The 23,025-nt window shown below is 61.5% G+C and overlaps 9 protein-coding genes across 9 annotated transcripts; 3 read left to right on the top strand and 6 right to left on the bottom strand.

Annotated features, from left to right (window-relative positions):
- Positions 1-112: 112 nt before the first annotated feature.
- FA10DRAFT_269011 (CTP synthase) lies at positions 113-2,453 on the top strand. The gene is made up of 3 exons (XM_025522570.1): positions 113-225; positions 306-550; positions 613-2,453. The coding sequence occupies exons 1-3, from the start codon at positions 168-170 to the stop codon at positions 2,398-2,400; spliced, it is 2,091 nt and encodes a 696-aa protein (XP_025374895.1). The 5' UTR covers positions 113-167; the 3' UTR covers positions 2,401-2,453.
- Positions 2,454-2,524: 71 nt separating this feature from the next.
- FA10DRAFT_174817 (hypothetical protein) lies at positions 2,525-4,562 on the bottom strand. Its single transcript, XM_025518256.1, has 2 exons — positions 4,376-4,562; positions 2,525-4,305 (listed from the first exon to the last, which is right to left on the bottom strand). The coding sequence occupies exon 2, from the start codon at positions 4,299-4,301 to the stop codon at positions 2,649-2,651; it is 1,653 nt and encodes a 550-aa protein (XP_025374894.1). The 5' UTR covers positions 4,302-4,305; positions 4,376-4,562; the 3' UTR covers positions 2,525-2,648.
- A 1,407-nt stretch (positions 4,563-5,969) lies between these two features.
- FA10DRAFT_269009 (hypothetical protein) lies at positions 5,970-8,303 on the bottom strand. The gene is made up of 3 exons (XM_025522569.1): positions 7,521-8,303; positions 6,279-7,455; positions 5,970-6,219 (listed from the first exon to the last, which is right to left on the bottom strand). Exons 1-3 carry the CDS (start codon positions 8,221-8,223, stop codon positions 6,108-6,110), a joined length of 1,992 nt encoding a protein of 663 aa, XP_025374893.1. The 5' UTR covers positions 8,224-8,303; the 3' UTR covers positions 5,970-6,107.
- Positions 8,304-8,477: 174 nt separating this feature from the next.
- On the top strand, positions 8,478-12,817 carry FA10DRAFT_269008 (hypothetical protein). The gene is made up of 3 exons (XM_025522568.1): positions 8,478-11,412; positions 11,480-12,095; positions 12,162-12,817. Exons 1-3 carry the CDS (start codon positions 8,633-8,635, stop codon positions 12,738-12,740), a joined length of 3,975 nt encoding a protein of 1,324 aa, XP_025374892.1. The 5' UTR covers positions 8,478-8,632; the 3' UTR covers positions 12,741-12,817.
- An 18-nt stretch (positions 12,818-12,835) lies between these two features.
- On the bottom strand, positions 12,836-14,600 carry FA10DRAFT_255249 (putative aspartyl aminopeptidase; the record flags this gene model as incomplete). Its single annotated transcript, XM_025519762.1, has 3 exons — positions 13,107-14,600; positions 12,962-13,035; positions 12,836-12,892 (listed from the first exon to the last, which is right to left on the bottom strand). Exons 1-3 carry the CDS (start codon positions 14,524-14,526, stop codon positions 12,836-12,838), a joined length of 1,551 nt encoding a protein of 516 aa, XP_025374891.1. The 5' UTR covers positions 14,527-14,600.
- Positions 14,601-14,840: 240 nt separating this feature from the next.
- On the bottom strand, positions 14,841-16,802 carry FA10DRAFT_174583 (Di-copper centre-containing protein). The gene is made up of 5 exons (XM_025518255.1): positions 15,830-16,802; positions 15,525-15,764; positions 15,279-15,464; positions 14,998-15,213; positions 14,841-14,940 (listed from the first exon to the last, which is right to left on the bottom strand). Exons 1-4 carry the CDS (start codon positions 16,425-16,427, stop codon positions 14,999-15,001), a joined length of 1,239 nt encoding a protein of 412 aa, XP_025374890.1. The 5' UTR covers positions 16,428-16,802; the 3' UTR covers positions 14,841-14,940; position 14,998.
- FA10DRAFT_174537 (hypothetical protein) lies at positions 16,575-17,629 on the bottom strand. The gene is made up of 4 exons (XM_025518254.1): positions 17,109-17,629; positions 16,949-17,039; positions 16,853-16,884; positions 16,575-16,797 (listed from the first exon to the last, which is right to left on the bottom strand). The coding sequence occupies exons 1-4, from the start codon at positions 17,493-17,495 to the stop codon at positions 16,723-16,725; spliced, it is 585 nt and encodes a 194-aa protein (XP_025374889.1). The 5' UTR covers positions 17,496-17,629; the 3' UTR covers positions 16,575-16,722.
- Positions 17,630-18,131: 502 nt separating this feature from the next.
- FA10DRAFT_255246 (putative CCT7-component of chaperonin-containing T-complex) lies at positions 18,132-20,023 on the top strand (the record flags this gene model as incomplete). The annotated part of the gene is made up of 3 exons (XM_025519761.1): positions 18,132-18,548; positions 18,613-19,461; positions 19,521-20,023. The coding sequence occupies 3 exons, from the start codon at positions 18,132-18,134 to the stop codon at positions 19,947-19,949; spliced, it is 1,695 nt and encodes a 564-aa protein (XP_025374888.1). The 3' UTR covers positions 19,950-20,023.
- On the bottom strand, positions 19,994-22,782 carry FA10DRAFT_281277 (hypothetical protein). The gene is made up of 3 exons (XM_025523677.1): positions 20,808-22,782; positions 20,266-20,748; positions 19,994-20,192 (listed from the first exon to the last, which is right to left on the bottom strand). The coding sequence occupies exons 1-3, from the start codon at positions 22,716-22,718 to the stop codon at positions 20,031-20,033; spliced, it is 2,556 nt and encodes an 851-aa protein (XP_025374887.1). The 5' UTR covers positions 22,719-22,782; the 3' UTR covers positions 19,994-20,030.
- Positions 22,783-23,025: the final 243 nt, after the last annotated feature.

The following is a 23,025-nucleotide window of genomic DNA, read 5'->3' as shown; positions in this document are numbered from 1 at the left end:
GCGCCAAATTTGGACCGTGGCTCAATTTTTCCTCGTTCTCTCTCTATTTTTTTTTCCTTGGACTGCAGCAGTCAGAGCGCGTCAATTTTTTCTGTTCTTCCCCTCCCTCTCCTCCTCGTCTTCTAAAGTGATCACTCGCGAGGACAGAGAGAGGCAGGCAAGCAAAGATGAAGTACATCGTCGTCAGCGGTGGTGTCATTTCGGGCATCGGCAAGGGCGTCATTGGTGAGCCAGTGGTGGCAAGAGAAGAGCGATGTTGGCAAAAAGAGTGCCGCCAGCTGACCTTGCTGTCGTCTTGCATCAAGCCTCGTCGACTGGCCTCCTCCTCAAGACGCTCGGGCTCAAGGTGACGGCGATCAAGATTGACCCGTACATGAACATCGATGCGGGCACCATGGCGCCCACGGAGCATGGCGAGGTCTATGTCCTCAACGATGGCGGCGAGGTCGACCTGGATCTGGGCAACTACGAGCGCTACCTCGACGTGACGCTCAGCAGGGAGAACAACATCACCACGGGCAAGGTATACCGCGACGTCATTGACCGAGAGGTGTGTAGGAAAACACTTTTACATACATAGGGGACAAGGGCAGGGCTGACATGCTCTGACAGAGGCGCGGAGACTACCTGGGCAAGACGGTGCAGATCGTGCCTCACCTCACGACGGCGATCCAGGACTGGATCGAGCGCGTCGCGGCGCGGCCCGTCGACGACACCGGCGAGACGCCCGACGTGTGCATCGTCGAGCTGGGTGGCACGGTCGGCGACATTGAGTCGGCGCCCTTCGTCGAGGCCCTGCGCCAGTTCCAGTTCCGCGTCGGGCAGGAGAACTTTGCGCTGATTCACGTCAGCCTGGTCCCCGTCGTGGGTGGCGAGCAGAAGACGAAGCCGACGCAGGCCGCTATTCGCGACCTCCGTGGCCTTGGCCTGGTCCCTGACATGATTGCAGCGCGGTGTGTGGAGCCGCTGGAGCGAGGGGTCATCAACAAGCTGTCGATGTTCTGCCACGTCGGGCCAGAACAGGTCATGGGCGTGCACGACGTTGGCTCCACCTACCACGTTCCCATCCTCCTTGAGCAGCAGGGCATGGTGCGCTTCTTTGAGAAGCGCCTCCACCTCGACGTCAACGGAGGCATTGCCGAGCCGATGAAGAAGAAGGGCAGCCAGCTCCGGACGCGGTGGAGAGATCTGACCGTCGGCCACGAGCGGCTCATCGACAAGGTCGAGATCGTCCTCGTGGGCAAGTACACGTCGCTGCAGGACAGCTACATGTCTGTCATCAAGTCGCTCGAGCACGCTGCCCTCCGCGTCCACCGCAAGCTCGTCCTCAAGTGGGTCGAGGCGGGCGACCTGGAGCCTGCGATGGAGAAGGACAACCCGGTGCGATACCACGAGGCTTGGCACTCGGTCTGCTCGGCGACGGGCATCCTCATCCCGGGTGGATTTGGCCTGCGCGGGACAGAGGGCATGATCAGCGCTGCCAAGTGGGCCAGGGAGCACCGCGTGCCGTTCCTGGGCATCTGCCTCGGCTTCCAGGTTGCCGTCGTCGAGTTTGCAAGGAACGTCTGCGGGCTGTCCGAGGCCGGCTCCTCGGAGCTGGACCCAGACTGCAAGGACCCCGTGGTGATCTACATGCCCGAGATCAGCAAGACGCACCTGGGCGGTACGATGCGCTTGGGTCTCCGTCCGTCGCTCTTTTCCCCGTCGACGGAGAGGTGGTCGCGGATCAGAAAGCTGTACGGCGGCGCTGCGACGGTGTGGGAGCGCCACCGCCACCGCTACGAGATCAACCCAGAGTACATTGAGCGCCTCGAGCGGGGCAACCCTTCGACGCCGGTCGTCCAGGTGGACCAGGAACCCTCGTCGCAGCAGCATTTGCTGCAGCGACCAAGCACGCCGCCGTCGTCATCTTCCTCGAGGATGCGCTCGCTGCCCACGTCACCGAACCTGAACCGGAGCGAGTCGTCGGTCGACGACAAGGCGGTCCAGGACATTGTGCGCAAGCGGAGCGCCACCGACCAGCTCCGCTTCGTGGGCAAGTCCGAGTCGGGCGAGCGCATGCAGATTGCCGAGCTCATCAACCACCCATACTACGTCGGCATGCAGGCCCACCCGGAGTTTGCGTCGCGGCCGCTGAACCCCAGCCCGCCGTTCTTGGGCTTCATCGCGGCTGCTGCGGGCGGCAAGGCGCTGCTGGACGAGCAGATTGAGGTGCAGATGAAGAGCTACGCGCCGCCGCACCCGAGAGAAGCCATGATTCTCGAGAGCGAGGCGGCGGCAAAGGCCGACGAGGCCGACGAGCAGACGCGCAAGCCGGCCTCGACGCCGCCGGGCGCTGCGACGCCGACGAGGAGCCGCTCGCTGAGCAAAAAGGGCCCAGCAGCTGAGGGAGCAGCATGAGCACCGTCTATCTTACCTTGGACCATCTTCTGTCTGCATGCAATAGATGAATGAATGGATTGAGATTAATGCACTTGAATGAGAGCTATGGAGTGATGATGATGATGATGGTGGTGGTCGATTACACGATGGCCAGAAAAAGTAATTGGGCGATGTCGAGAGAAAAGCACAAACTTGTATGATCGGATCGACAGTGTGACCGCAGAGGTAACGAAAGGAATGAATATTATAATCGGCTCGCAGAGGGATCAAGCTCCCGCTGTCTGTCCTTGGCGCTGGCCAAGACGAGTCAGCATCGTCTGTGCCACCCGCGCACGGTCGGTCGGTGCGGGCATCGGGACCGCCGGCTTCGCAGGCAGGCTCGCTCGCTTGCCGAGGCCATTGAAGCCCGCCGGTGACGGTGACGACGTCGTGGCCGAGCCGAAGCTGCCCCTCTTGGCCGGCGGCACGTACTTTTTCACCTCCTTTGCCGTGTCCTCTTTGGGCTTTTGCGGGTACGAACTCGTCCTCGTCTCCTTTGCGTTGACCGCAGACGTGATGGGCCTAAACGACGTTGATGGCTGCCGTGGCTGGGGCGCATCGGGCCGTCTCCACCAGCTGCTGCTCTCTGCGGCACCCGACACCGCCGCCTTGTCCCCCTCGTCCTTCTTGCCTGGTGGCCCCGCTGTCTTGCGCTTCGATGGCTGCCGTCGCGGAATGTGTAGTTCCGTCGGGGGCGTCATCAATACCTGCTGTTGCTGCGGCCACGGTGTTGTCGCATTTATCTGCGCGGCCGCCGCGGCCGCTGCCACCGAGGCGTTTCCCAAGATGGCAGCGTTGGTCCAGAACTGGCTGACCATCGTTGTCCACATATGCTGTTGCTGCTGCTCCTGGCTCTCCTGCAGCTGCTTGTTGCGGCCGGGCGCCATCTCGACGGGTGGGGGCGTGAGCAGCAGGCCGTGGCCTTCGTTCGGCTCGGAGCTCTTGAAGGACATCGACGACGGCGTGCTGGGGCTCGATGGCAGCTGGGGCCTCGGTGTCGGTGGCGTGACAAAGACCTTGACCTTGCCAAAGGTGGCGGCCGCCGACGACGAGTGCGGGCAGCTGAAGCTGCGCGCGTGCGTCGGCGTCGGTGTCGGCGACATCGAGAACGCGGAGCCAGGCGTGCCGGGTGTGGGGCTCTGCAGCGCCATGGTGCCCCTGCTCACGTACGAGGCGGGCGACGGCGTCTCGGTCTCGGTCTGGAGTGCAGCCACCCGCGTCGAGATTTGGTCGAGGGAGGGCACGCGGGCGTGGCCCCCTCCTCGCCGGTCTGCGAGCGATTGCTGGCGCCTCATGCCGGGCCTGCCACGTCCCAGTGCAGAGAGCATCCGTCGCGATGCCCTCGCTCTGCTCCGACCCTCCTCGCCATCTTCGTCCTCGTCCTCGACGGCGCAGTCAGACTCGGAGTCCTCATCCAAGCCGACCTGCTCGATCTCGATGCGCGGCAGCGGCACAGTCTCCTCGAGCTCCGACTGCCGCCTCTGTCGAAACGAGCGCAGGACAGCCTCCTGCCTCATTGACATGGCCGACGTCGCCGACGGGCTCCTCTGCTGCGGAGGCGGCGACGACACGGCAATCTTGGGCATGGGCAAGAGCGCCTGGAGCTGCGAGAGCGACGCCGAGTCGCATAGCGGGCTGCTCTTGGCCGGCCGTGTCCGATAGGGCCTCAAGACAATCTCCTCGCCCTCTTCCTCGTCGGAGCCATCGCTGCTGCTGCCCTCGACGGACGTCTCGTCGCCGCTCTCGTTCTCGACCAGGTCGTCGCTGCTCGCGCTGCTCAGATAGCCCTCCTCGGACGAAAACGACGACGACGACGAATTCGAGAGCGTGGGCGACTGCTTCAGCTCCTCGTCCTGCACCTGCTCCTCGACCGACATCATCTCCCTGGTGATCACTTTCCTCGTCAGCGTCACTTCCCGACACCTCCACCGGTATGCGCCGGGCCACAACTCACCCGACTCAAACCAAACTACACAAACTCGACGGACTAGAGAGAGAGACCAGCTCCCCTGCGAATCCGATGAACGATAAGGAAAAGAAAGAAAGGAGAGAAGAAAAGCACCGGGCCTGAAACGGAACAGAGAGAAAGGAGAAGAGGGAAGAAGAAGAGCCAGAAAGGACGACAAAGGGCTGCCTCCGATGGCCTTTAAAGGGAATATTAGCCGGCGGGCGGCGCTAACGAGATGCAATGCACGTCGTGCGAGTCTCTACGCTTTTAGTGTTTCTCTCGTCTGCTGTTCCTTTTTTTCTCTGCTCCTCTCTCCTCTTCGCGTCGGGCGTAGTAGCGTCCGGTCTGCAAACCGGGACCTGATGCACTAGCTACTGTCGACTGATGCGTGGGCTTACTGAGTGCCTGTCGATTGGCGTCGATGGGAGAGCAGCCCGTCACGCTGACCAAGGAGGAAAGCTGGTCCAGCCAAATGACGTCGCACGTCACAGTGATGCTTCGTCCTTCAAAAGGGGGCGGCGTACGTCCGAGATAGATCTACGGCGCGTCGAAACAGTAAGAGTCGACCTGTCGCTGCCTGCCTGCTGCGTCCCCTCGTCGGTGGGAAAAGAGTGTATGTGTGTGCAGTGCAGTGTGAAGTGAGATTGGTGGCAGCAGCAATGGATATGGAGCAATGGACGGACGGACGTGTTGGGTACGAATTTCTCGAGATCTGACCCAACCTGACTTTGGACGCTGATGTCCCCTTTTTTTATGTAGCTGGGCGGGCTGGGCGGCTGCTATCTGCTTGCTTGCCTTGCGAGGTTGAGGGTGTGTGTGTGCTGTATGTGGAGCGCCCGGCGCTGGCTTTCTGCTTTTGCTGGTGTCGAAAAAAAAATATTCCAAGAAGCTGGGCTCTGAGGTTGTTAGCACCGCTGCTCCGCTCTAAAATCTCCGTTTCTCTCGTCGCGTCGAGCGCACTGGTGAGAGAGAAAGGGGGGAAGTAGGAGATGGTTGCAAGGAGAGATCTCGAGATGCGGCTGCTATATGTACACCATGCTGTTCCTGCCTGCCTGTCTGCCGAATTTGTGGAACAAAGGGGGGGATGGCCCAGCCACAACCATGCGGTCAGTCGCACCTCGAGGTCACACACACACGAAACGCGCTTGGAAGTTGGATTTGTTTTTTTCCAATATAAGATCCCGCTCGTCGGGCGCCCATGTCGCTTTCTGTTTCAGCCCCAAATTCAGACAGTTTCGTCACCACTCTAACTTTCCATTACAATCGAGCGGCGGTGGGCGTCGGTTTTTTTTTTTTTTCTTTTTCGCAATATAAATTGAGGTCCACATTTTTTTTAATTGGACGAGGCGAGAGGAGAGGAGAGAAAGGCATCGTGATGTCGAAGGTTTCATGCGCTTGGGCGTCGTCCAGCGCTCTGCTCGCATACTGCTGAGGGCGGCTGACGTGTGTGCACTGCCCGCGCTGCTGCATGGCCTCGTTCTAGACCCTTCCTACGTAATTGATAGCACTGTGTCGCGCCAGCGCCCCTACGTAAGGTAACAGGTGGCACAGTGGCGCTGGTGGACACACTGTGCCGAAGCAACGTGCACAGAGCCTGTTCGGCTGCGCCCCTCTGGCAATCTGGCGCGGCAATGACACATGATGAATGATATCACATCGAGACAGTAGTACATGGGCGTGACAAGTAGAGATAAGAAGCATCGAAAGGGGGCATTTGACTGGCCCAGGTTTCGCCAACTCATGCATCAGAAGGGCGGCCCATCGTCAGGCACTCAAATGTGAGGTCCCGCTGACCGCGCGATCGCCGCCACCGGTTGCAGCTCTCGAGCGTCTGGCTGTCAATCAGGGAGCTGTTTGTCAAAGTCAGTGAGAGGCTGCTGAAGCACAAGGAGAGCCAATCGCTACGCACGGATAGGCAAACAGAAAGCCGGGCTCAATCTCCCATGCGGCGAGATCCATGGCGTCGCCCTCGTGCACCTGCACATTGTCGAGCAGCACAGTGATCATCTCGTCAATGTCAAGGCGATCCTGGTGTGCGATGCAGTTCTGCCGTAGCCCAACAAAGGGCATAATGTCCAGTAAAGGGTCGTGGGGCCGCGTCTGCTGGATCTCCGACGGCTTCAGCATCGACGGCAGCTCGTACGACGGCTGCCGGCGGTAGTTGGCCATGTGGTAGGCCAGCTGCATGACAATCTGCTGCTGTCGGTCGAGCGCAGACTCGTCTGCCTTTGCTGCGGCCTCCTCGTTTGGCTCGCCACGCTCCTTGCGCTTCTCCTTTCGCGAGGCCAGGACGCGCAGTCCCAGTGCGCGGAGCCTGCGCACCTCGTCGGGCTCGCCCTGCCGAGTCGTCGTCTTGGCCGGCGTCGTGGTAAAAGGTGGTGAGCCATTGGAAAAGGGCATCATGGGCTGCACGCCAAACAGGCTGGCCAGCAGCGCGCTCGAGTCCTGGCCTGCGGGGCCATCGAGTGACGGAGAGGCCGAGGCGAGGGCGCCATTGGCATTGGTGAGGTTGAGCGAGTCTGGGCCTGCTGCAAAGTACTGCGAGAATACCTGGGGATCGCGCACGAGCTGCTGGGCAAGCACCTGCATGTAGGGCTGCTCGGGCGGGGCCTGTTGCTGCTGCTGCTGCATGAATGCGACCATCTGTTGCTGTTGCTGGAGCAGTTGCTGCTGCTGTAAATGCTGCTGCTGTTGCTGCTGTTGTCGCTGTGGCTGCTCGCCTTGATTCTGCTCCGCTGGCGACGAGGCCGACGGCAGCGACCGCGTCTGGTCCGTCGTCGAGGGCGACGAGGAAGAGAGTGCCTGTGCCTGTTTTGGTTTCCGGCCGCGCTTCTTTGGCCCTTCGTCGATGCTCGACTTCCTCTTGTTGCTCCCGGGGCTGCCACTGTCGTCATCCTTGGCAGCAGCAGCGGAGGAGGCGGCGGCGGCAGACTCTGCTGCGCGGGCCTTGTTGGCTGCCGTCGTGGCCGCATTGGGCGGAAGGCTCTCGGGCAGGCCCTCGGGGGGCAGGTTCGACTCCATGCGAATGTTGCGCAGCGCCTCGCACTCCTTTGCACCCGGCCAGTTCTGCCACGACTCCGTCATGGCTGTGTAGTGCATCCATATGATCAGCAGGCGCGTTAGACCTTTGTCAATGCAGAAAGAAACCCACTCTTTTCGCTCGAGCCAAAGATGATCGACTGGAGCTCCTCCCGCGACATGCCTGCGCGCTGCAGCGGCCCGCCCAGGCCAGCCTGACCAATGAACGACGCAAGGTTGTTGACAAATGCCCGCAGCTGGTTGTTCTCAGCTAAAAGACCTCGCAGCGCATAGCGTAGCCGGTCGACCTGGGTGTCGTGGTCGCTGGACAGCAGCTCGACACGCGCCTCGAGCGCTCGGATGTACTGCTGCTTGCGCTGGCGGAACTCGCGCTGCGCAATGCGGTTCTGCGCCTTTCGCGCCGCCGCCTGGTCCTCCTCCTCGCCACCGCCACCACCACCGCCGCTGCTGCTACTTTTCTTCTTGTTGTTGCCGCTGCCACCACCACCTAGTGTCCTCCTCTTGGCGCCCTTCCTCTTGGACCCCGCAGCAGCAGCAGCAGCAGCAGCATTGGACCCCTCGCCCTCGCTCTCGTCGTCGTCGTCGTCGTCGTCATCGTCGGCCGGCGTGCCCGTGCCTCCAAAGCCCGAGACGCTCTGCAGGTCCCGGAGCCATTCGACGCCCTCGGTCGACGAGGCGGCAGAGAATTCGCTGGGCCCCGCCTTTGGCTGTGGGCCCAGTGCCATGGCGGCCGAGAAGCCCGAGGTGATGGCAGACGCGGATGCATCCGTGAAGCGGTCGATGGGCGCCGGTCGGGCCCGGAGCGGCGGCGCCATGCTGCTGCTGCTGCTGCTGCTGCTGCTGCCGCTGTGTCCGCTGCTTTTTCTCACAACAGTCGACCCTCGCTGGCGATAGTCGAAGTCGTAGTGGTTGTGACTCCAACAGCAGCAGATGCAATGCACTGCGAGCGACGGTCAAGTGCTCAAATCGGAAATAAGTCCTAACAATTCCTAGTTTCCTAGTCCCGGTCTCTTCGCCCCGTCCAATCTCCACAAAATACACGTGTAGTAGCGGGGCTATTTGAAACGGATAAAGGGAAAGCAAGCAGGCAGTAGTAGTAGAGTAGTAGTAGCGCAGTAGTGAGTTGTTAGTAGTAGTGGTGAAAGTAGTAGTAGTAGTAGTAGTACCAGGGCTAGTGCTCGACGGAAGACGGACGAACCAACACCACCGACAGCAGCAAGGACCATGGCCACTCGAGCCGCCGCCGCGGGGCCTTCGGCGTCCTCGGGTGGGGGCAGCTCAGGGTCAGGAGGAGGAGGGGGAGGTGACAAAGACGCATTCAATGCGGCGCTGCGGTCCCGTCAGCCGTCCAACTCGTACATGGAGCACCTCAAGATCTGGGAGACCGTCGAGGGGGGCGAGCGCAAGGCCCGCTACCTCATCCTCGCCGTCCAGCGCGACACGGGCCGGGTGACGATCAACAAGGCCAAGCGCAACGGCAATGGGAGCTACAGCATCGGCAAGGACTGGGACCTGAACCTGCTTCGCGAGGTCATCGTCGACGAGCCCCAGCATTTCACCATCACCCTCGCCAGGTCCATCAGCTGGCAGACGGAGAGTGCGCGGGACCAGTCGCGCTTCCTCACCAAGATGGTCCGAGTCTACCGCAAGTACACGGGCGACGACAGCCTGCCCCGCTGCGTGGGCCTGGACCAGGGTCTCCAGCCGCTGGCGCCCGTCAGCTCCTCGTCCTCCTCGTCGTCGTCTTCGGCTGCGACGGTGATTCCCTCGATCAACACCGCGATGCTGGGCACTTCCGACCCGGCGCAGCCGAGCCAGACATCGCCCACGCGGTCACGGTCGAGCTCGAGGCAGGCGGGGGGGCATGCGCCCCAGGATGCCTTCTACGACCCCCGGGCCAACAACAGCAATGCCACGCCGTCGCCGCTCCCACCACCCTCGGCGAGGTCCGTCTACTCCAACGGCACCGCACCCAGCACCGCACCCCTCCGGCCACGACCACCGTCGCGCAAGGAGAGTGACCCGTCCGCGATGTCCTCGTCGCCCTCGGTCAACGGCAGCCTCGCCATCCCACCACTGGCCAGCCCGGCAGTGTCCAGCGACGCCGAGCTGCCCGTCGTGCAGTCGCCAGCAGAGGAAAAGGAGATGCTGCTAGAGGACAAGATGATAAAGGAGGAGAAGAAGGAAGAGAAGGAGGAGGAGGAAGAAAGCAGAGCGACAAAGGCGTCCACAACAGTGGCCAAGCCTCGGACGAGACCGCCCAGATCCCGGCCCTCGGCTTCCTCGTCGCTCTCGGTCAGCAGCCAGGGCGGCGACGCCAGGGCCCGGCTCAGCTCCATCGAGCCCGTCAGGGGTGGAGCTGCGTACGAGAAGATGCTCCTGGCTGGCACAGGCCTGCGCGGCGTGGCCGAGGGTGAGGAGGATGAGGAGGACGAGGAGACGGCGCGGGCGAGGGACGAGGCAGCGCAGACGGCTGAGCCAGACGACGTCCTGGCCAACCTCAAGGCGACGGCAAAGAGGCCGCCGGCCAAGAGCGCCACCAACGTCGGCGACATCACCACCAGCTCTGAGGTCGGGCAGCTCGACGACGAGGACGACGAGGACGCGACGCTGCTCAACGTCGAGGAGATGCTGGAGGGCTTTGAGTGGTCTACCGGCGCGCGCGTGCAGGGAAAGCGCATCGGTGGTGGTGCCAAGGGCACAGCCGACGTCATTGAGGCCCGCCTCCTCGACGAGCTGGCCGCCCTCGACGCAGCCAACATCCACGCCATCATCGAGTCCGACGACCGCGTCAATCTCGTCGTGGGCCACATGGAGGAGGCCCTCAACCAGCTCGACGCCATCGACAGTATGATTGCCGGCTTCAAGGTGCAGCTCAACTCGCGCGCAGACGACATCTCCCACATCGAGGGCCAGAACAGGGGCCTGCAGGTGCAGACGAGCAACCAGCGTGCGCTGTATGCCGAGGTCGAGAAGCTCCTCAGCACCGTTCACGTCGACCAGGCGGCCGTCGAGGCGCTCCTCCATGTGCGCCTGGACTCGGACGAGGGCATTGCCGAGGCCGAGATGGCTGGTGCTGCGCTGTACAAGGCCATGCTCCAGGCCAAGCGCACCGAGGACGAGATGCGGGGCGCGGCGGGCGCGGGCGACCAGCAGCAGGGAGGCATGGCGGCCGCCACCGAGAGACTGTCCGAATACACCGAGGTGGCCGACCGCTTCGCCAAGCGGCTCCTTGACTTCCTCACCGACGCATTCAACCGCCAGACGGACATGATCCTCTCGGATCCCAAGCGGCGCGCCAACAATGGCATGATGGACCACGCCGTCGTCGAGGATCTACTGGGGCGCTACTGTGGATTGATCCTCTATGTCAAGGAGGTCAGCCCTGCCATCTTCTCGAGGATTTCGGCGGCCTACTTTGCCAGTGCTAGCGAGCGGTACAAGGGTGAGATGACGAGGGTATTTAGCGCGTCAAAGCAGGCTGCGCAGCGAGCGACGGACGAGGGCGAGGTGGACAACGTCGAGGCGAGCAGCTTCTCTGCCTCAGGCCAGGCCGCCATGGGTGCGGGCGGTGGCGGTCCAGGCGCAGGGGCGGGCGTGACTGCGCTCAGGAGCAACACCATTCGGCGAATCGGCGGTGGCAGGACCCGCAACCAGCTGCAGCAGCGGTCGCGAAAGGCGGGCGCAGCCTCGTCTGGCAGCGAGTCCTTTTCGAGGATCCTGTTCCAGATTCTGCCCATCGTCAGCAGGGAGCAGGCGTTCGTCTCGGACCTGCTCCATATCAACGACAATGCCGTCACCTTTGCCGACTACATGGACCTCGAGCCATTCTTTAGGCGCAGAGCCGCGGCGATCTTCTCGTTGTCGGATCAGTACCAGCAGGCGGGTGGGATGGGCGGCGGTGCGCCTTTCAGAGACATGAAGGGCGCCCTCGAGCTCATCTTTGGCTTCCTCGGCCCCGAATGGCAGGGTTTCGCCGATGCCGTTCTCGGTCGCGACAGGGGGTGAGTGTTTCTTCTCTTCTGCTTCTTCTTTGAGATACAACAAAGCTAACTATAAGGGCGTGGTCAGGCAAATATTCGGTATTCTGGCAGCGCTCGATCGCGCCATTGTCCTGTCCGAGACGCTCTCCAACGACTATCTGCTCCGCGCCCTGCAGAAGCTGCACATGCGTCTGGCCTCTGTCCTCGACCGCTTCATCGGCGACCAGATTCGCGCCGTCGAGCAGACGAAGCTGAGCGTCAAGAAGCGACGGGGCGTCACGTACTTTATCCGCGTCTTTCCCGTCTTTGTCGACCGCGTCGAGTCGCAGCTGCTGGCCGTGTGCGCTGGGTCGAGCGAAGAGATGCGCAAGCTCAACATCCGCCGCGCCGTCGATGGCTACTACGAGCAGCTGAGCAGCACCATGTTTGATGCGCTCCAGGCCATGGCCGCCTCGGCCACGTCGTCGTCGACGGCCATGATGTCTGGCGAGGACGAGGACAAGGGCCTGCTGAACCACCACGTCATCCTGATTGAGAACATGCACTTCTACGTCACAGAGGTCGGCCGCCTGCTGCGGAGGCGCACGAGGAAGAGCACCCGGCGCGCCCTTGTCCCCTGCGTTCGACGCGCCCACCACATCCTCGAAGACTCGACGCTGGCCTATGTCCACTCTGCCCTGCGCCGACCATTAAGCAAGATGATGGTGAGCGCTTGGCCGTGCTTTTTATGAAACACCCTGACTGTTCCCTTGCTAACTTCCGCACTACAGGACTTTGGAGACGGCATCGACGGCCTGCTGCGGAGCACGCCGCCAGGCGAAGTGAGCCTGCACAGCGCCTACAGCAAGTCGGCCGCCAAGCGGCTCATCAAGGAGTACGGCCTCAAGGACGTGCGCAAGAGCATCGAGGTGCTGGCCAAGCGCGTCGCCAAGCACTTTGAAAACGACGCAGACGCCGCCGACGAGGCCGACTTTGGCGAGTGGCGCGCGGCCCAGATGCAGGCGCACGACGACGAGGGCGGCGGTGTGGGTGCTGATGTCGACGAGGACGGCGTCGATGAGGAGGCCGAGGAGCTCCTGGGCGAGCTCGAAGAGCTGCTCGGGCACGATGGCGTCAGCGGTGGCGGCGGCAGTGGCGGCGGGGGTGGTGGCGAAGTGCTAGAGAAGGTCTGGAGGGCGTGCGAGGAGGGCTTCGTGGCCGAGACGGAGCGACTGGGCCGGATCCTGCGCGACTGCTACGCAACCCAGGGATTCAGCCTCGAATTTTCGTTGGACGATGTCAGGCGCTTCTTTGCCGCCGCCAGCCCCATGCTGCAGGGCAACGCTGCAGGCGGCGGTACGAGGCGTTGAAGAAAGGCACTGTACTTCTCTCCCTTCTATGGACTCCCCCCTCAACAATTGTTCAATTCATTGCATTATCTTCAGACAACTGTTCGTGTCTCTTTCTAGTCGACTGTGAGCTCCGCGTCGACGCCTTCAAAGTGGTCATAGAAGGTCTCAAACTGTGCCAGACGGACCACCCTCCGTCAGCTGCGGTCGTCACTCCTCACAGTGAATGAACTCCTACTCACCAGCTTGATCTTGAGCTCGACGTCCCTGCTTCCGCATGTCTCGCGGATGCTGTGCATGCTCAGCTGCGGATTTCCTGTTTGTCCGAGGCCGTTCCGCTTCAGCGTCAATCAACAATACGATGAAGAGAAGGCGGGCGAAACTCACCAATGTCGACAGTGCGGAGGCCAATCTTGGACATCATTGGCCCAATGGTGCTTCCACACGGCATGTCGTTGCGCACCACAAACTCCTGCAGCGGCACATTGCATTTGGCCGCGATCCTGCGCAGCAAAAATGTCGTGGGCCCCGTCGAGGCGTAGCGCTGCTTGACGTTGGTCTTGATGACGGGCCCGCCGTTGAGTGCTGGCCGGTGCTCGTCGTCGTGCATCTTGGCGTAGTTGGGGTGCACGGCGTGGGCCATGTCGGACGAGATGAGGAAGGAGCGCGCGAGGCTGCGGTCGTACGACGACTGCTTTTCCCCAGCGGCGGCATCGCTCGACGACGAAGACGAAGAGGACTGGAGGTGCAGCGTGGCAAGGCGACGGATGAGCGAGGGGACCATGTTGGACTCGGCGCCGTGGGTGCTGACGGAGCCCACCTCCTCGTTGTCAAAGAGGGCCATGGCGCGGATGGAGCTCGACTGGGCCAGGGCGGCCGACGAGGCGTGGGCATTGATGATAGCCGTCGTGGCGCAGAAGCACGTCATCTGGTTGTCGAGGCGGGGCGCATGGATAAACTCGTTTGCGATGCCGCCCACAGCGGCCGGCTGCGTGTCGGCAAGGCTCAGCTCAAAGTCCTGGATATGCTCCGGCTTGACACCGAGCTCCTGCGCAAGCAGCTCGAGGAGGACAGAGGGGTGCTTGTCCTTCATCTGCGGCGCGCCGACGGCCGACGACGACGACAAAGAGGAAGACGAGGGTGCATTCAGGGCGTCCTGCACCGCCAGGCCGAGCACGGGCACCGTCTGCTCCTCGAGGTTGAATTTGAAGCCATCGTTGACGGTCCGGTTCAGATGGATCGCCAGCGTCGGGATCCGCAGCAGCGGCCGCTTGACGTGGACGAGCCTGCCGACAAAGCTGCCCGAAGCCTCCTCGACAATGACGCGGCCAGCCAGCGTCAGGTCGCGATCGAACCAGGTGTGCCAGATGCCGCCGCCGTAGGCCTCGACGCCGACCTGGAGGTAGCCGTCCTTGTCCTTTTTGCTCGACTTGGGCTTCAGGTGGAAGTTGGGGCTGTCGGTGTGGCCGCCCACGATGTGCACGCCGCCCTCGCCCGGCTGGAACTTGGCGCCGACGGCGAAGGCAACGAGGGCCGATTGGTTGCGTGTGAAAAAGTAGCGCCCGCCGCGCTCCAGCTGCCCATCCCACAGGTCCGACTCCTTGAGACGCACAAAGCCGGCCGACTCGAGCATCGACGACGACGTCTGGACGGCATGGAACGGCGTCGGCGAGGCGTTGGAGTACTTGAGGAACTGGACGGCCAGCTCGGGCGGCGCATTGGCCGATGTCGACGACGACGAAGCCGAGCCGCGGGCCGTGGCGCCCGGGACCAGCGAAGTCAGGGTGCTGGGGTGCAGGGCCGTCATGATAGCAGGGCGCAGGCTCGAAGCGAAGAGTAGACGCACCAGGTTGGGCAGCCGAGAAGATGCGATTGATGGTCGGGTGACACCCAAATTCAACTCCCAGCAAGCGCGTCTTTAGGTCAGTTTAGGCTCGCTCACGCGAGATGCCCTAGCGTCAGCTCCACTCCGAGATCCAGCACCGAGAGAAAGCATAACGACGCCAAACGAATGTGGTAATGGTATTGCAAAGAAAGAGAAAAGAGGCGCTCTTCACACTCAGAAGTCCAGGAAGTCAAAGTGGTCGCACTCGAAGCACAGACCTGCCTTTGTCGTGTCAAAGTACTCGCCCAGCGGCCCATCCTCGAGGTAGAGACCGAGGGTCGTAATGGGCGTGTCCTTGGTGCACCGTGGGCCCTTTCTGTGCGGCAGCACCCAGCCCTGTATCTCCATCAGCTTTAATTCAAAGACTTTCTTGTTATGGCTGGCACAGCTCACCTCAAAGTCGTGCTTGAAGCGGCCGCCGGCCATGTGCTGGCGCTTCTGCCACATGCACTCGATGAAGCCGTGGAGGGACCAGAACATGGCGGCGTCTATCTCGAGTGAGCACATAGAAACTTCGTACGATGCCAAGGCGATGGCACTCACCATTGACCGATTCGAGGAAGTTGAATTGGCCGCCGACGGCATGGTGCGCCGACCCGTGTATGCGCACTGTGTTCAGGAGCCTCGGGTCGGTCAACAAAGAAGCACAGGGTAAGGCAGACTTCTCTACTGACTCTGCAAGCGCTGCTCAAAGTCGTAGTAATTTGGCGCCTGGAGGACCCACTTGAGCGCATCGGTCGACAAGAAGAAGCTGTGCGGTGTCTTCTCCTTGGAATACAGCGCAAAGCGCCTAGTGATGACGTGTGGGTCGTACTTGACCTTGCCCGGATGCATTTCGTCTCTGGTGTAGTTGACCATCACTGGAAGGGGTGTTGTATTGTCAAATTTTCAAACTCGCTCCGTCTAGTGGGAAGACTCACAGCCAGCAAAGGGCCCGTTTTTGATTCGATAGCTGTCTTTGCTGTCACCGGTGCCGCCAAAGCCCAGCTTGTCGTCAAAGATCGGGTGATGGGTGAAGCTCTTGGGATCGGACGCATTGGCATTCGTCCAGATGTCCCAAAAGACCATGGGGCCCTTGTAGCCGCACTCCTGGCGGATGGCGCGGTAGAAGGCCACCACCAGTGCACGATGGCCTGGAAGGAAGAGGCAGGTACCATGGACTGCGCACGGATTATTTAGTCAGCAAAGACCTGCTCCAGCTTGTTGAGCAGTCAAGGACACGCACGAGAATAGGAAAGAAAGACATGAGTGCCTGTAAAGTCGTCGTAGAGACTCCCCTTGCCGCCGAGCTTGCTAGGGATCACCGTCAGGCGCTTGACGGCTTCGATGAATGCGCGCTTGTCCTCTGGCTCGACATTCGACCACGCCACGAGCCTCTCTGGGTTGGTGCAGGCCTGTTGCCCTGCCGTGTAGTTCGACTCGGGTGTCGGCGTGTGCTGGAGCTGGCCCTGTGACAGGGTATATCCCGGCTTGTGGGCGGTCGTGTGGTGTGCATCGTGAAAGCCAAGGTCCTTGCTGCCCGCAAGCAGCGCCACCTTGGCCTTGTCGACGGAAAAGAGTGTGTCGGCCTGATGCTTGAATTCGTCGGAGAATTGGGCCCTGATTGCATCGTGCCCGTCAATGTCGAGGTCGCCTGACTTTAGCTGTTCATCGAGCTGACTGAGCTTCTCTTCGAAGCTCAAGTCACTTCGACGCGCAACGAGCGATGCTGCTCGCCGTCGATCCTCGTCTGTCCTCTTGTGTCTGGTTTGCCGTGCTAGAGAGCTGGCTTGTACGAAGGACGCGGCTCCAAGCAGCAGAAGAAAAAAGAGAAGGCGTCGCATGTGGATTGAGTCGCTGGAGCAGGGATGGGGGGAGTCAAAAAGAGTGTAAGGTTCGATTGGAGGAGATGTGAGAGAGAGAAGGGGAGAGACAGAAATACAAAGACAGAATAGAGCGGACTTGTCATGTGCAAAATAGAGAACCCACAGAATAAGAGGACGGGGCGGCGGCGGGGACACTCATTTCCGCGGTCCGTGAGTCGAAGCATTTTCAGGAGGAGGATAATGGACTGGGTAATTTGAGTCTGAGCATAAGCACTGACGCCTGGCCGGTCCGCCGGCCGACTGTCCGTCTTCATCATTTGTTTTGGTCTTTGTAGCGCTCGTCGAGGCAGACACACAGCGCAACAATGAGCGAGATGTCGACGAACGGCTGTTTGGATGTGTTGGCTTTCTCTCTCTGGGGTAGAGCATTTGCGCTGACTCACCTGCACCGTGACGACGTACGTCTGTTTGTCGACTAACAAGGGAAGAAGCTCCGGGTCAATCCTAATTACTGCTTTGAAATGAAGAGAAACACTCACAGAGGAGGTTGGCCGCACCAAGCCGAGCAGTCCTCTCAATCTTGGCGACGACGCGCCCGTCCGCGGTGGTAATGTCGGCTTTACGTGCGAGCTGGGAAGACACAAGAAGTCAGTCTCCACAGCAAATGGGAGAGAAGGATGGATAGAGCGGGCGACGCACAAAATCACCCCTTAATTGGAGCTCCATCTCATTGCCGCTACCCGCCACATTTCTGAACCTGGCCTTGAGCTTGGAGGAGAAACTGACAAGCGGCGACGACACCTCCAGCAGCACCTGCCCACTAGCTGGGTCAATTGCTTCGTACTTGGGCGGGATGTTTAGGAATTTGCCCCTGACGGTGAACAGCGCCTTGCCCTCCACGTCCTTGACTGACTTGGACCCGCGCAGCGAGAAGGCGGCGCCGTCAATGCGGAACAGAGGGCCCTGCGTCACGGCGTCCTTCACAGTAAAGTCATCGCCACTCCAAGAGACTTTGTGCTCGCGCAAGCGCATGGCGATCTCATGATCGTGCTGCGTGAAGCGGGGCAAGATTCCAATCCTTTCCATCTTTGTCTCGTGTGCTGGTCTGTTTGGCGTGCGGGGGGGAAAGGTTGATGGTGGTAGAAGGGTCGGAACCCACAACGGCCTCTTGTTCCGATGCAATAGATGGCCAGTGCTTCCGACAGGAACGGCTAGCACCGCTTTCGACAAGGTCACCACTAGCGGGGAGGTCGGAGCCGGAGTACAGGCACCTTGCCCTGTGCAGCCTCTTGACTAACAACTGCACCGCCTGCACCTCTGAAGAGCAACAAATTTTAAGCTTCTGAGCTTTGCGCTATCCAAATTTTCGCCCTGAATAGAGTCTTAATACAGCTTGGCACTCGGGCGTCGTTAGCCAGACGTCATCGTGGGCACGTGTTGGCGCTCTCTCATGCACTGACGTTGGCCACACACTGCCCAAAGACTTTCTAGTCTGCTGTCTGAGGTCCAAGAAGGGCTTCAAGCTGCTCGCATGGCTCCAGTTTCAGCGAGGAAAGCTCTGAAGTCGCCTCCTCTTGTTCAAGCTGAAGAGCCACGTGTTGCAATCGACACGTGCAGCATCTGCTTACATAAGACGAGCTTCTTCTAGTCTCTGCAGCCCAGTCTTCCATCACTCCAACACCTAGTCGATCGCCAATTTCTCAACTTTCTGCAGCAATGGCAATGGCAGGAAGCCGCTTGGGCGGCATGATGCAGCCGCCCGTCATTGTGCTGCGCGAGGGCACCGACACGTCGCAGGGCACTGGCCAGCTGCTGTCCAACATTGGCGCCTGCGCCTCGGTCGTGGCGTGCGTCGCGACTACGCTGGGCCCACGCGGCATGGACAAGCTCATGGTCAACGAGCGGGGCCAGGCCACCATCTCCAACGACGGAGCGACGATTCTGAAGCTGCTCGAGATTGTGCACCCGGCTGCCAAGACGCTCGTGGACATTGCGAGGGCACAGGACGCAGAGGTGGGCGACGGGACGACGTCGGTCGTGGTGCTGGCAGGCGAGATGCTCAAGGAGACAAAGAGCTTCATCGAGGACGGCGTCAGCCCACACATCATCATCAAGGGATACAGGAAGGCGGCGCAGCTGGTGGGTCCTGTCATGTCGTGCTGCAAGTTTTTGGTGTGTGCTGACCTGTGGAATGGATTCTAAGGCCGTCGAGAGAATCAAGGAAATGGCCGTCAAGATCGACAAGAGCGACCCAGTCGCGTTCCGGGATCTGCTGATGAAGTGTGCAGGCACATCGATGAACTCGAAGTTGATCGTGAGCCAGCGGCCCTTCTTTGCCAACATGGTCGTCGATGCCGTCAGCGCGCTGGACCAGGACGACCTGGACGAGAGCCTGATTGGCGTCAAGAAGGTGCCCGGTGGCGCGATGCAGGACAGCCTGCTGATCAAGGGTGTCGCATTCAAGAAGACGTTTGCCTACGCCGGCTTTGAGCAGCAGCCAAAGACGTTCAAGGACCCCAAGATTGTCTGCCTCAATGTCGAGCTGGAGCTCAAGGCGGAAAAGGACAACGCAGAGGTCAGGATCAACGACGTGTCTGAATACCAGGCCATTGTGGACGCCGAGTGGCAGATCATCTATGCAAAGCTCGAGGCGATTGTCAAGACGGGTGCCAAGGTCGTGCTGAGCAAGCTGCCCATCGGCGACTTGGCCACGCAGTACTTTGCCGACCGCGACATCTTCTGTGCAGGCCGCGTCGCTGCTGACGACCTGCGGCGTGTCGTCGAGGCCGTCGGTGGCTCGGTCCAGAGCACCTGCTCCGACATCGAGGACCGGCACCTCGGCACGTGCGCCCGCTTCGACGAGGTGCAGATTGGCGGCGAGCGCTTCAACATCTTCGAGGGCTGCCCCAAGGCAAAGACGGCGACGATGATTCTGCGCGGCGGGGCGGAGCAGTTCATCGCAGAGGTGGAGCGGAGCCTGCACGACGCAGTCATGATTGTCAAGCGGGCCATCAAGAACAACGAGGTTGTTGCTGGCGGCGGTGCAACCGAGGTGCGTCTTCATTTTCCAGTGACTCTAAGCTCTTCTTGCTCACAGCGTTTATTTTACAGATGGAGGTGTCGAAATACCTGCGCGACTACTCGCGGACCGTGCACGGCAAGCAGCAGCTCATCATTGGCGCCTTTGCCAAGTCGCTCGAGGTCATTCCCCGACAGCTGGCCGACAACGCCGGCTTCGAGGCGACAGACGTGCTCAACAAGCTCCGCATGCGCCACGCCCAGGGCCACACCTGGGACGGCGTCGACATCGAGTCCGAGGGCGTCGCCGACAACATGGAAAAGTTTGTCTGGGAGCCTGCCCTCGTCAAGGTCAATGCCATCTCGAGCGCTGCAGAGGCCGCCTGCCTGATCCTCAGCGTCGACGAGACCATCAGGAACCGGCCCTCGGAGCAGGGCCAGCCGGGACCGAAAGCGCCGCCAGGCGCAGCGCAGAGGGCCATGAGACCCAGAGGAAGGGGCATGGGCATCCCGAGGCGGTAATCTTCTTTCTCTCTCTCTCTCTCTTTGTGATCATGATACAACAACCAGGGAACAAATACATCTTATTTCACTTCTGCTCTTCTAGTCTGCTCTGCTCGAATCTGCCTGCGACGTGTCTTTCTCTGGCGTCGTCGCTTGCTTTTCAGTCGTCGGTTTTAGCTCCGCCGTTGAGGCAGCATTGGAGGCCGGGGCTGAAGCAGAAGCCAGAGCTGGAGTCGAAGCGGTCGGCGGGTGATCCGGGACCTGATGCAGAACCGCACGTCAGCCTGCTTTTGCCTTTCCTGATCACATCTCTGAGAGACGCGCTTTGACTCACCACAAGGCGGCCAACTTTCCACTTGGCGCCGCATGCATTGCACAGCGTGCTCTTGCCCGCGGGCCCACGTCGCCACATGGGCGTGGTATTGGTGCCGCAGGCCTGGCAGAGCTTGAGTGTGCCGTCGGGGTTGTGCGTCGCGACGTGCCGCTTGCGCTTGGGCTTGGCCGCCGCGGGCGACTCATCGCCTGCCTGTCTGACGTGCGCCTCGACTGAGTCGTCGTGCGCGCGCTTGTTGTTGCCATTCGACGAGAAGAGCGACGATGACGACGAATGCGAGACAGGCACAAACTGCGCGGGCGGGGGTGGAGCGTGTGCGTGGCCCGCCGCATCGTCGCCCTTCTTGAGTCGGACGACGGGCCGGTTGGACAGGCTGTGGAGGCGCGGGACAAAGCGGTCTGTCAGGTGGTCTTGGAGGTCCTTGGACGGGGTTGCGACGTGCAGCTTGGGTGTCGTCTTGAACATGGGCGCTGCCTGTCGGTACTGTGGGTGACCTTGTGTTAGTGAGTGAGGGAGCGGTAGTCAATAAAGGTATCACCCACCTTTTCTAAGAAAGCATCGAGGAGTGCATTGTCCTCCTCGGCAAGGCTGCCGGTATCGACCCTGCCAAAGGCGTCCCAGAGCGACTCGGGTATCTCCTTCTCCTTGCGCTCTCCCTCGCCCTCGTTGTCGTCCTCGTCGGCACACGGCGTGATGGTCCAAGTGACGGGATACCTCTCTGCGCCCTTTGGCGCGTCGCGCTGGTGGCCGGGAGCAGGCGCGGGCACCTCGTCGTCCTCGTCGTCGCCCGCTGCGCCTCCTCGCGCAATGGCGTTGGCTGCTCGCGCGGCGCTCGAGCCAATGGCGGGAAGCCACATGGTGACCTTGATCATCTTTCGCTTGTTGCTCTGCGGCGAGAGACGGCGCTCGATAATCGTCGCTGGTCGCCAGAGGGGCAGGATGAAGCGCGCACTTGGGTTCTCGCGGAACTCGACGGTGATAATGGGGCAGGAAGCCGGCACGCCGCTGTTATTGCTGTTGCTGCTGCTGGAGCTCGAAGCAGCAGCTGGTGGTGGAGCACTCGCTGCTGTGGCCGAGCCTTGTGCATGCGGCGCATTTACTGCATCGGACGCAGTTGCCGGCGTCGTCGCATTCGTACCCGTCAGTGCTGCTGCTGCACCGTCAGGGGCAGCTTTGACACCCTTCCCTGCGCCCGACGGGGGCTTGGCGCCCTTTGCATTTGCTTGATCCTTTGGCCTTCCCCTTCCCTTTCCCGGTGTTCCTGCCGCCGTGCCTGCCTTGACTGGCGATGTCGTTGTCGAAGTCGACGCCGATGCCGACGCCGACGCTGGCCCCTTCGCTTGCCCCTTTGCCTGCTGTGAAAGAGGAGGCCCAGTCACGGTGGCGCTCTGTCCCGTCGCCGTCGCTGGCCCAGCAGCAGGCGCAGGCGCAGGCGCCCCTGCCGCTGATCCCGTTGCTCCGGCCGCAGCCTTCATCTCGTCGCCGATCCTCGCAATGACGCCCGCAAGCTGCCTCAGCTCCTCGTTGGACGCCCGGCCATTCGCAGCAATGTGCAGCAGCCGCTGCAGCGGTGGGTCCGACTGTGCGCGCCGGCTCACCTCCTGCACCAGGTCCGCATCGATGCGTGGCGCTGGTGCTGGCGCTGGTGCTCCGCCTGAGGCTGTGGTACCTGCCCCTGGTCCTGCTCCCGTCCCTGTCCCTGTCCCTGTCCCTGCTCCTGATGCTGCTCCTGCCCCTGATCCCGACCCTGCTGCTGCTGCTGCTGCGGGCCCTGATGGTGCTGCAGCGGCTGACGTGGGAGGCCCCACGGACGAGGAGGGAGCCGTGGGACGAGCAGCCGATGAAGGACCCACAGGCCGAGCCGTGCCCGTCGCCGCCGGCGTTGCCAAGTGAGATGTCGCCGGGAGAGGAGGAGGATGGGAAGGATGTTGAGAAGGATGGGGATGAAGGGCTTGAGGGGGAGCAGGGAGAGGCGCCGTCGCCGACGAAGCCTCGCCGAAGCGCGTCCGAGGAAAGATGAGGGGCCCAATAGCGACGTCGCAGCGCGCCAGGTGCGTCTGGCTGTGCGTTGCCTTTGTCGGATCCAGGTCGGCCGGCAAGGGGTAGCCCCGCGGCGGCGCATGGTACCGCGTCGCGGTGCGGTGCCGAGTCGAGAGAAAGGGGAGGAGCGCCGTCAGGTGCGTCAGCCGGCTCTGGCGCAGCGACTGGACGAGCGTCAGGCTCGCCTCGAGGTCCAGCTCGTCGGATGCTCTCTTAACACTGGCGACGGCGACTCCGTCCCTTTGCGCCCCTGCTCCTGCCCCAGTCCCTGACGGTAATGGGCGAGCATCCGGCAACGGGCGAGCGACGACGGGCAGGTCAAAGGAGACGACGGGCTCGGGCAGCGTGCGCCGCCGCTCAGCATCGCTCGCCGCAGCCCCAATCGTGCCCGTGGGCGGCATGGGCGCCGCCATGCTGCTTGCTCCGTCTCCCTGGTCCTTTCTTTAAGTGAGAGAGAATGAGAGAGGCGCGCAAAAGTGATGGAAGAAGGGATAGATTCACTTTTTGCGCGAGACCTGGTTCCTACTTTTCTAATTCTTTCGTCGCGCTTTTAGCTGTCAACAGATTCTTCTTTGTCCAGTGGAGGAGGGGGGGAAAGGGAGGAAGAAGGAAATTTGGCAAGGAATCAGGACCATGATGTGTAGGCTGGGCTCCTCGGACGCTTCGTCGAGCAAATCTCTTCTTTTTCCTTTTGCATCATGCCGGCCGGGGGATGTTCGG

Source organism: Acaromyces ingoldii, assembly GCF_003144295.1.
Source record: "Acaromyces ingoldii strain MCA 4198 unplaced genomic scaffold FA10scaffold_6, whole genome shotgun sequence".
Classification (NCBI taxonomy): Eukaryota; Fungi; Basidiomycota; class Exobasidiomycetes; order Exobasidiales; family Cryptobasidiaceae; genus Acaromyces; species Acaromyces ingoldii.
The sequence above is the reverse complement of the archived record's forward strand: the minus strand, read 5'-3'. Positions and strand labels throughout refer to the sequence as shown.

Coding starts and splice junctions, on each gene's coding strand:
- FA10DRAFT_269011 (XM_025522570.1), top strand. CDS start 168: ATGAAGTACATCGTCGTCAGCGGTGGTGTCATTTCGGGCATCGGCAAG. Junction 226..305: donor CATCGGCAAGGGCGTCATTG/GTGAGCCAGTGG, acceptor TCTTGCATCAAG/CCTCGTCGACTGGCCTCCTC. Junction 551..612: donor GCGACGTCATTGACCGAGAG/GTGTGTAGGAAA, acceptor ATGCTCTGACAG/AGGCGCGGAGACTACCTGGG.
- FA10DRAFT_174817 (XM_025518256.1), bottom strand. CDS start 4,301: ATGATGTCGGTCGAGGAGCAGGTGCAGGACGAGGAGCTGAAGCAGTCG.
- FA10DRAFT_269009 (XM_025522569.1), bottom strand. CDS start 8,223: ATGGCGCCGCCGCTCCGGGCCCGACCGGCGCCCATCGACCGCTTCACG. Junction 7,456..7,520: donor CTTTGGCTCGAGCGAAAAGA/GTGGGTTTCTTT, acceptor TGCACTACACAG/CCATGACGGAGTCGTGGCAG. Junction 6,220..6,278: donor GGCTTTCTGTTTGCCTATCC/GTGCGTAGCGAT, acceptor TTTGACAAACAG/CTCCCTGATTGACAGCCAGA.
- FA10DRAFT_269008 (XM_025522568.1), top strand. CDS start 8,633: ATGGCCACTCGAGCCGCCGCCGCGGGGCCTTCGGCGTCCTCGGGTGGG. Junction 11,413..11,479: donor GTTCTCGGTCGCGACAGGGG/GTGAGTGTTTCT, acceptor GGGCGTGGTCAG/GCAAATATTCGGTATTCTGG. Junction 12,096..12,161: donor GACCATTAAGCAAGATGATG/GTGAGCGCTTGG, acceptor TCCGCACTACAG/GACTTTGGAGACGGCATCGA.
- FA10DRAFT_174583 (XM_025518255.1), bottom strand. CDS start 16,427: ATGCGACGCCTTCTCTTTTTTCTTCTGCTGCTTGGAGCCGCGTCCTTC. Junction 15,465..15,524: donor AAACGGGCCCTTTGCTGGCT/GTGAGTCTTCCC, acceptor CACCCCTTCCAG/TGATGGTCAACTACACCAGA. Junction 15,214..15,278: donor CTTTGAGCAGCGCTTGCAGA/GTCAGTAGAGAA, acceptor TCCTGAACACAG/TGCGCATACACGGGTCGGCG.
- FA10DRAFT_174537 (XM_025518254.1), bottom strand. CDS start 17,495: ATGGAAAGGATTGGAATCTTGCCCCGCTTCACGCAGCACGATCATGAG. Junction 17,040..17,108: donor TCCAATTAAGGGGTGATTTT/GTGCGTCGCCCG, acceptor GTGTCTTCCCAG/CTCGCACGTAAAGCCGACAT. Junction 16,885..16,948: donor TGGTGCGGCCAACCTCCTCT/GTGAGTGTTTCT, acceptor TTCCCTTGTTAG/TCGACAAACAGACGTACGTC.
- FA10DRAFT_281277 (XM_025523677.1), bottom strand. CDS start 22,718: ATGGCGGCGCCCATGCCGCCCACGGGCACGATTGGGGCTGCGGCGAGC. Junction 20,749..20,807: donor TCGATGCTTTCTTAGAAAAG/GTGGGTGATACC, acceptor GGTCACCCACAG/TACCGACAGGCAGCGCCCAT. Junction 20,193..20,265: donor GGAAAGTTGGCCGCCTTGTG/GTGAGTCAAAGC, acceptor GTTCTGCATCAG/GTCCCGGATCACCCGCCGAC.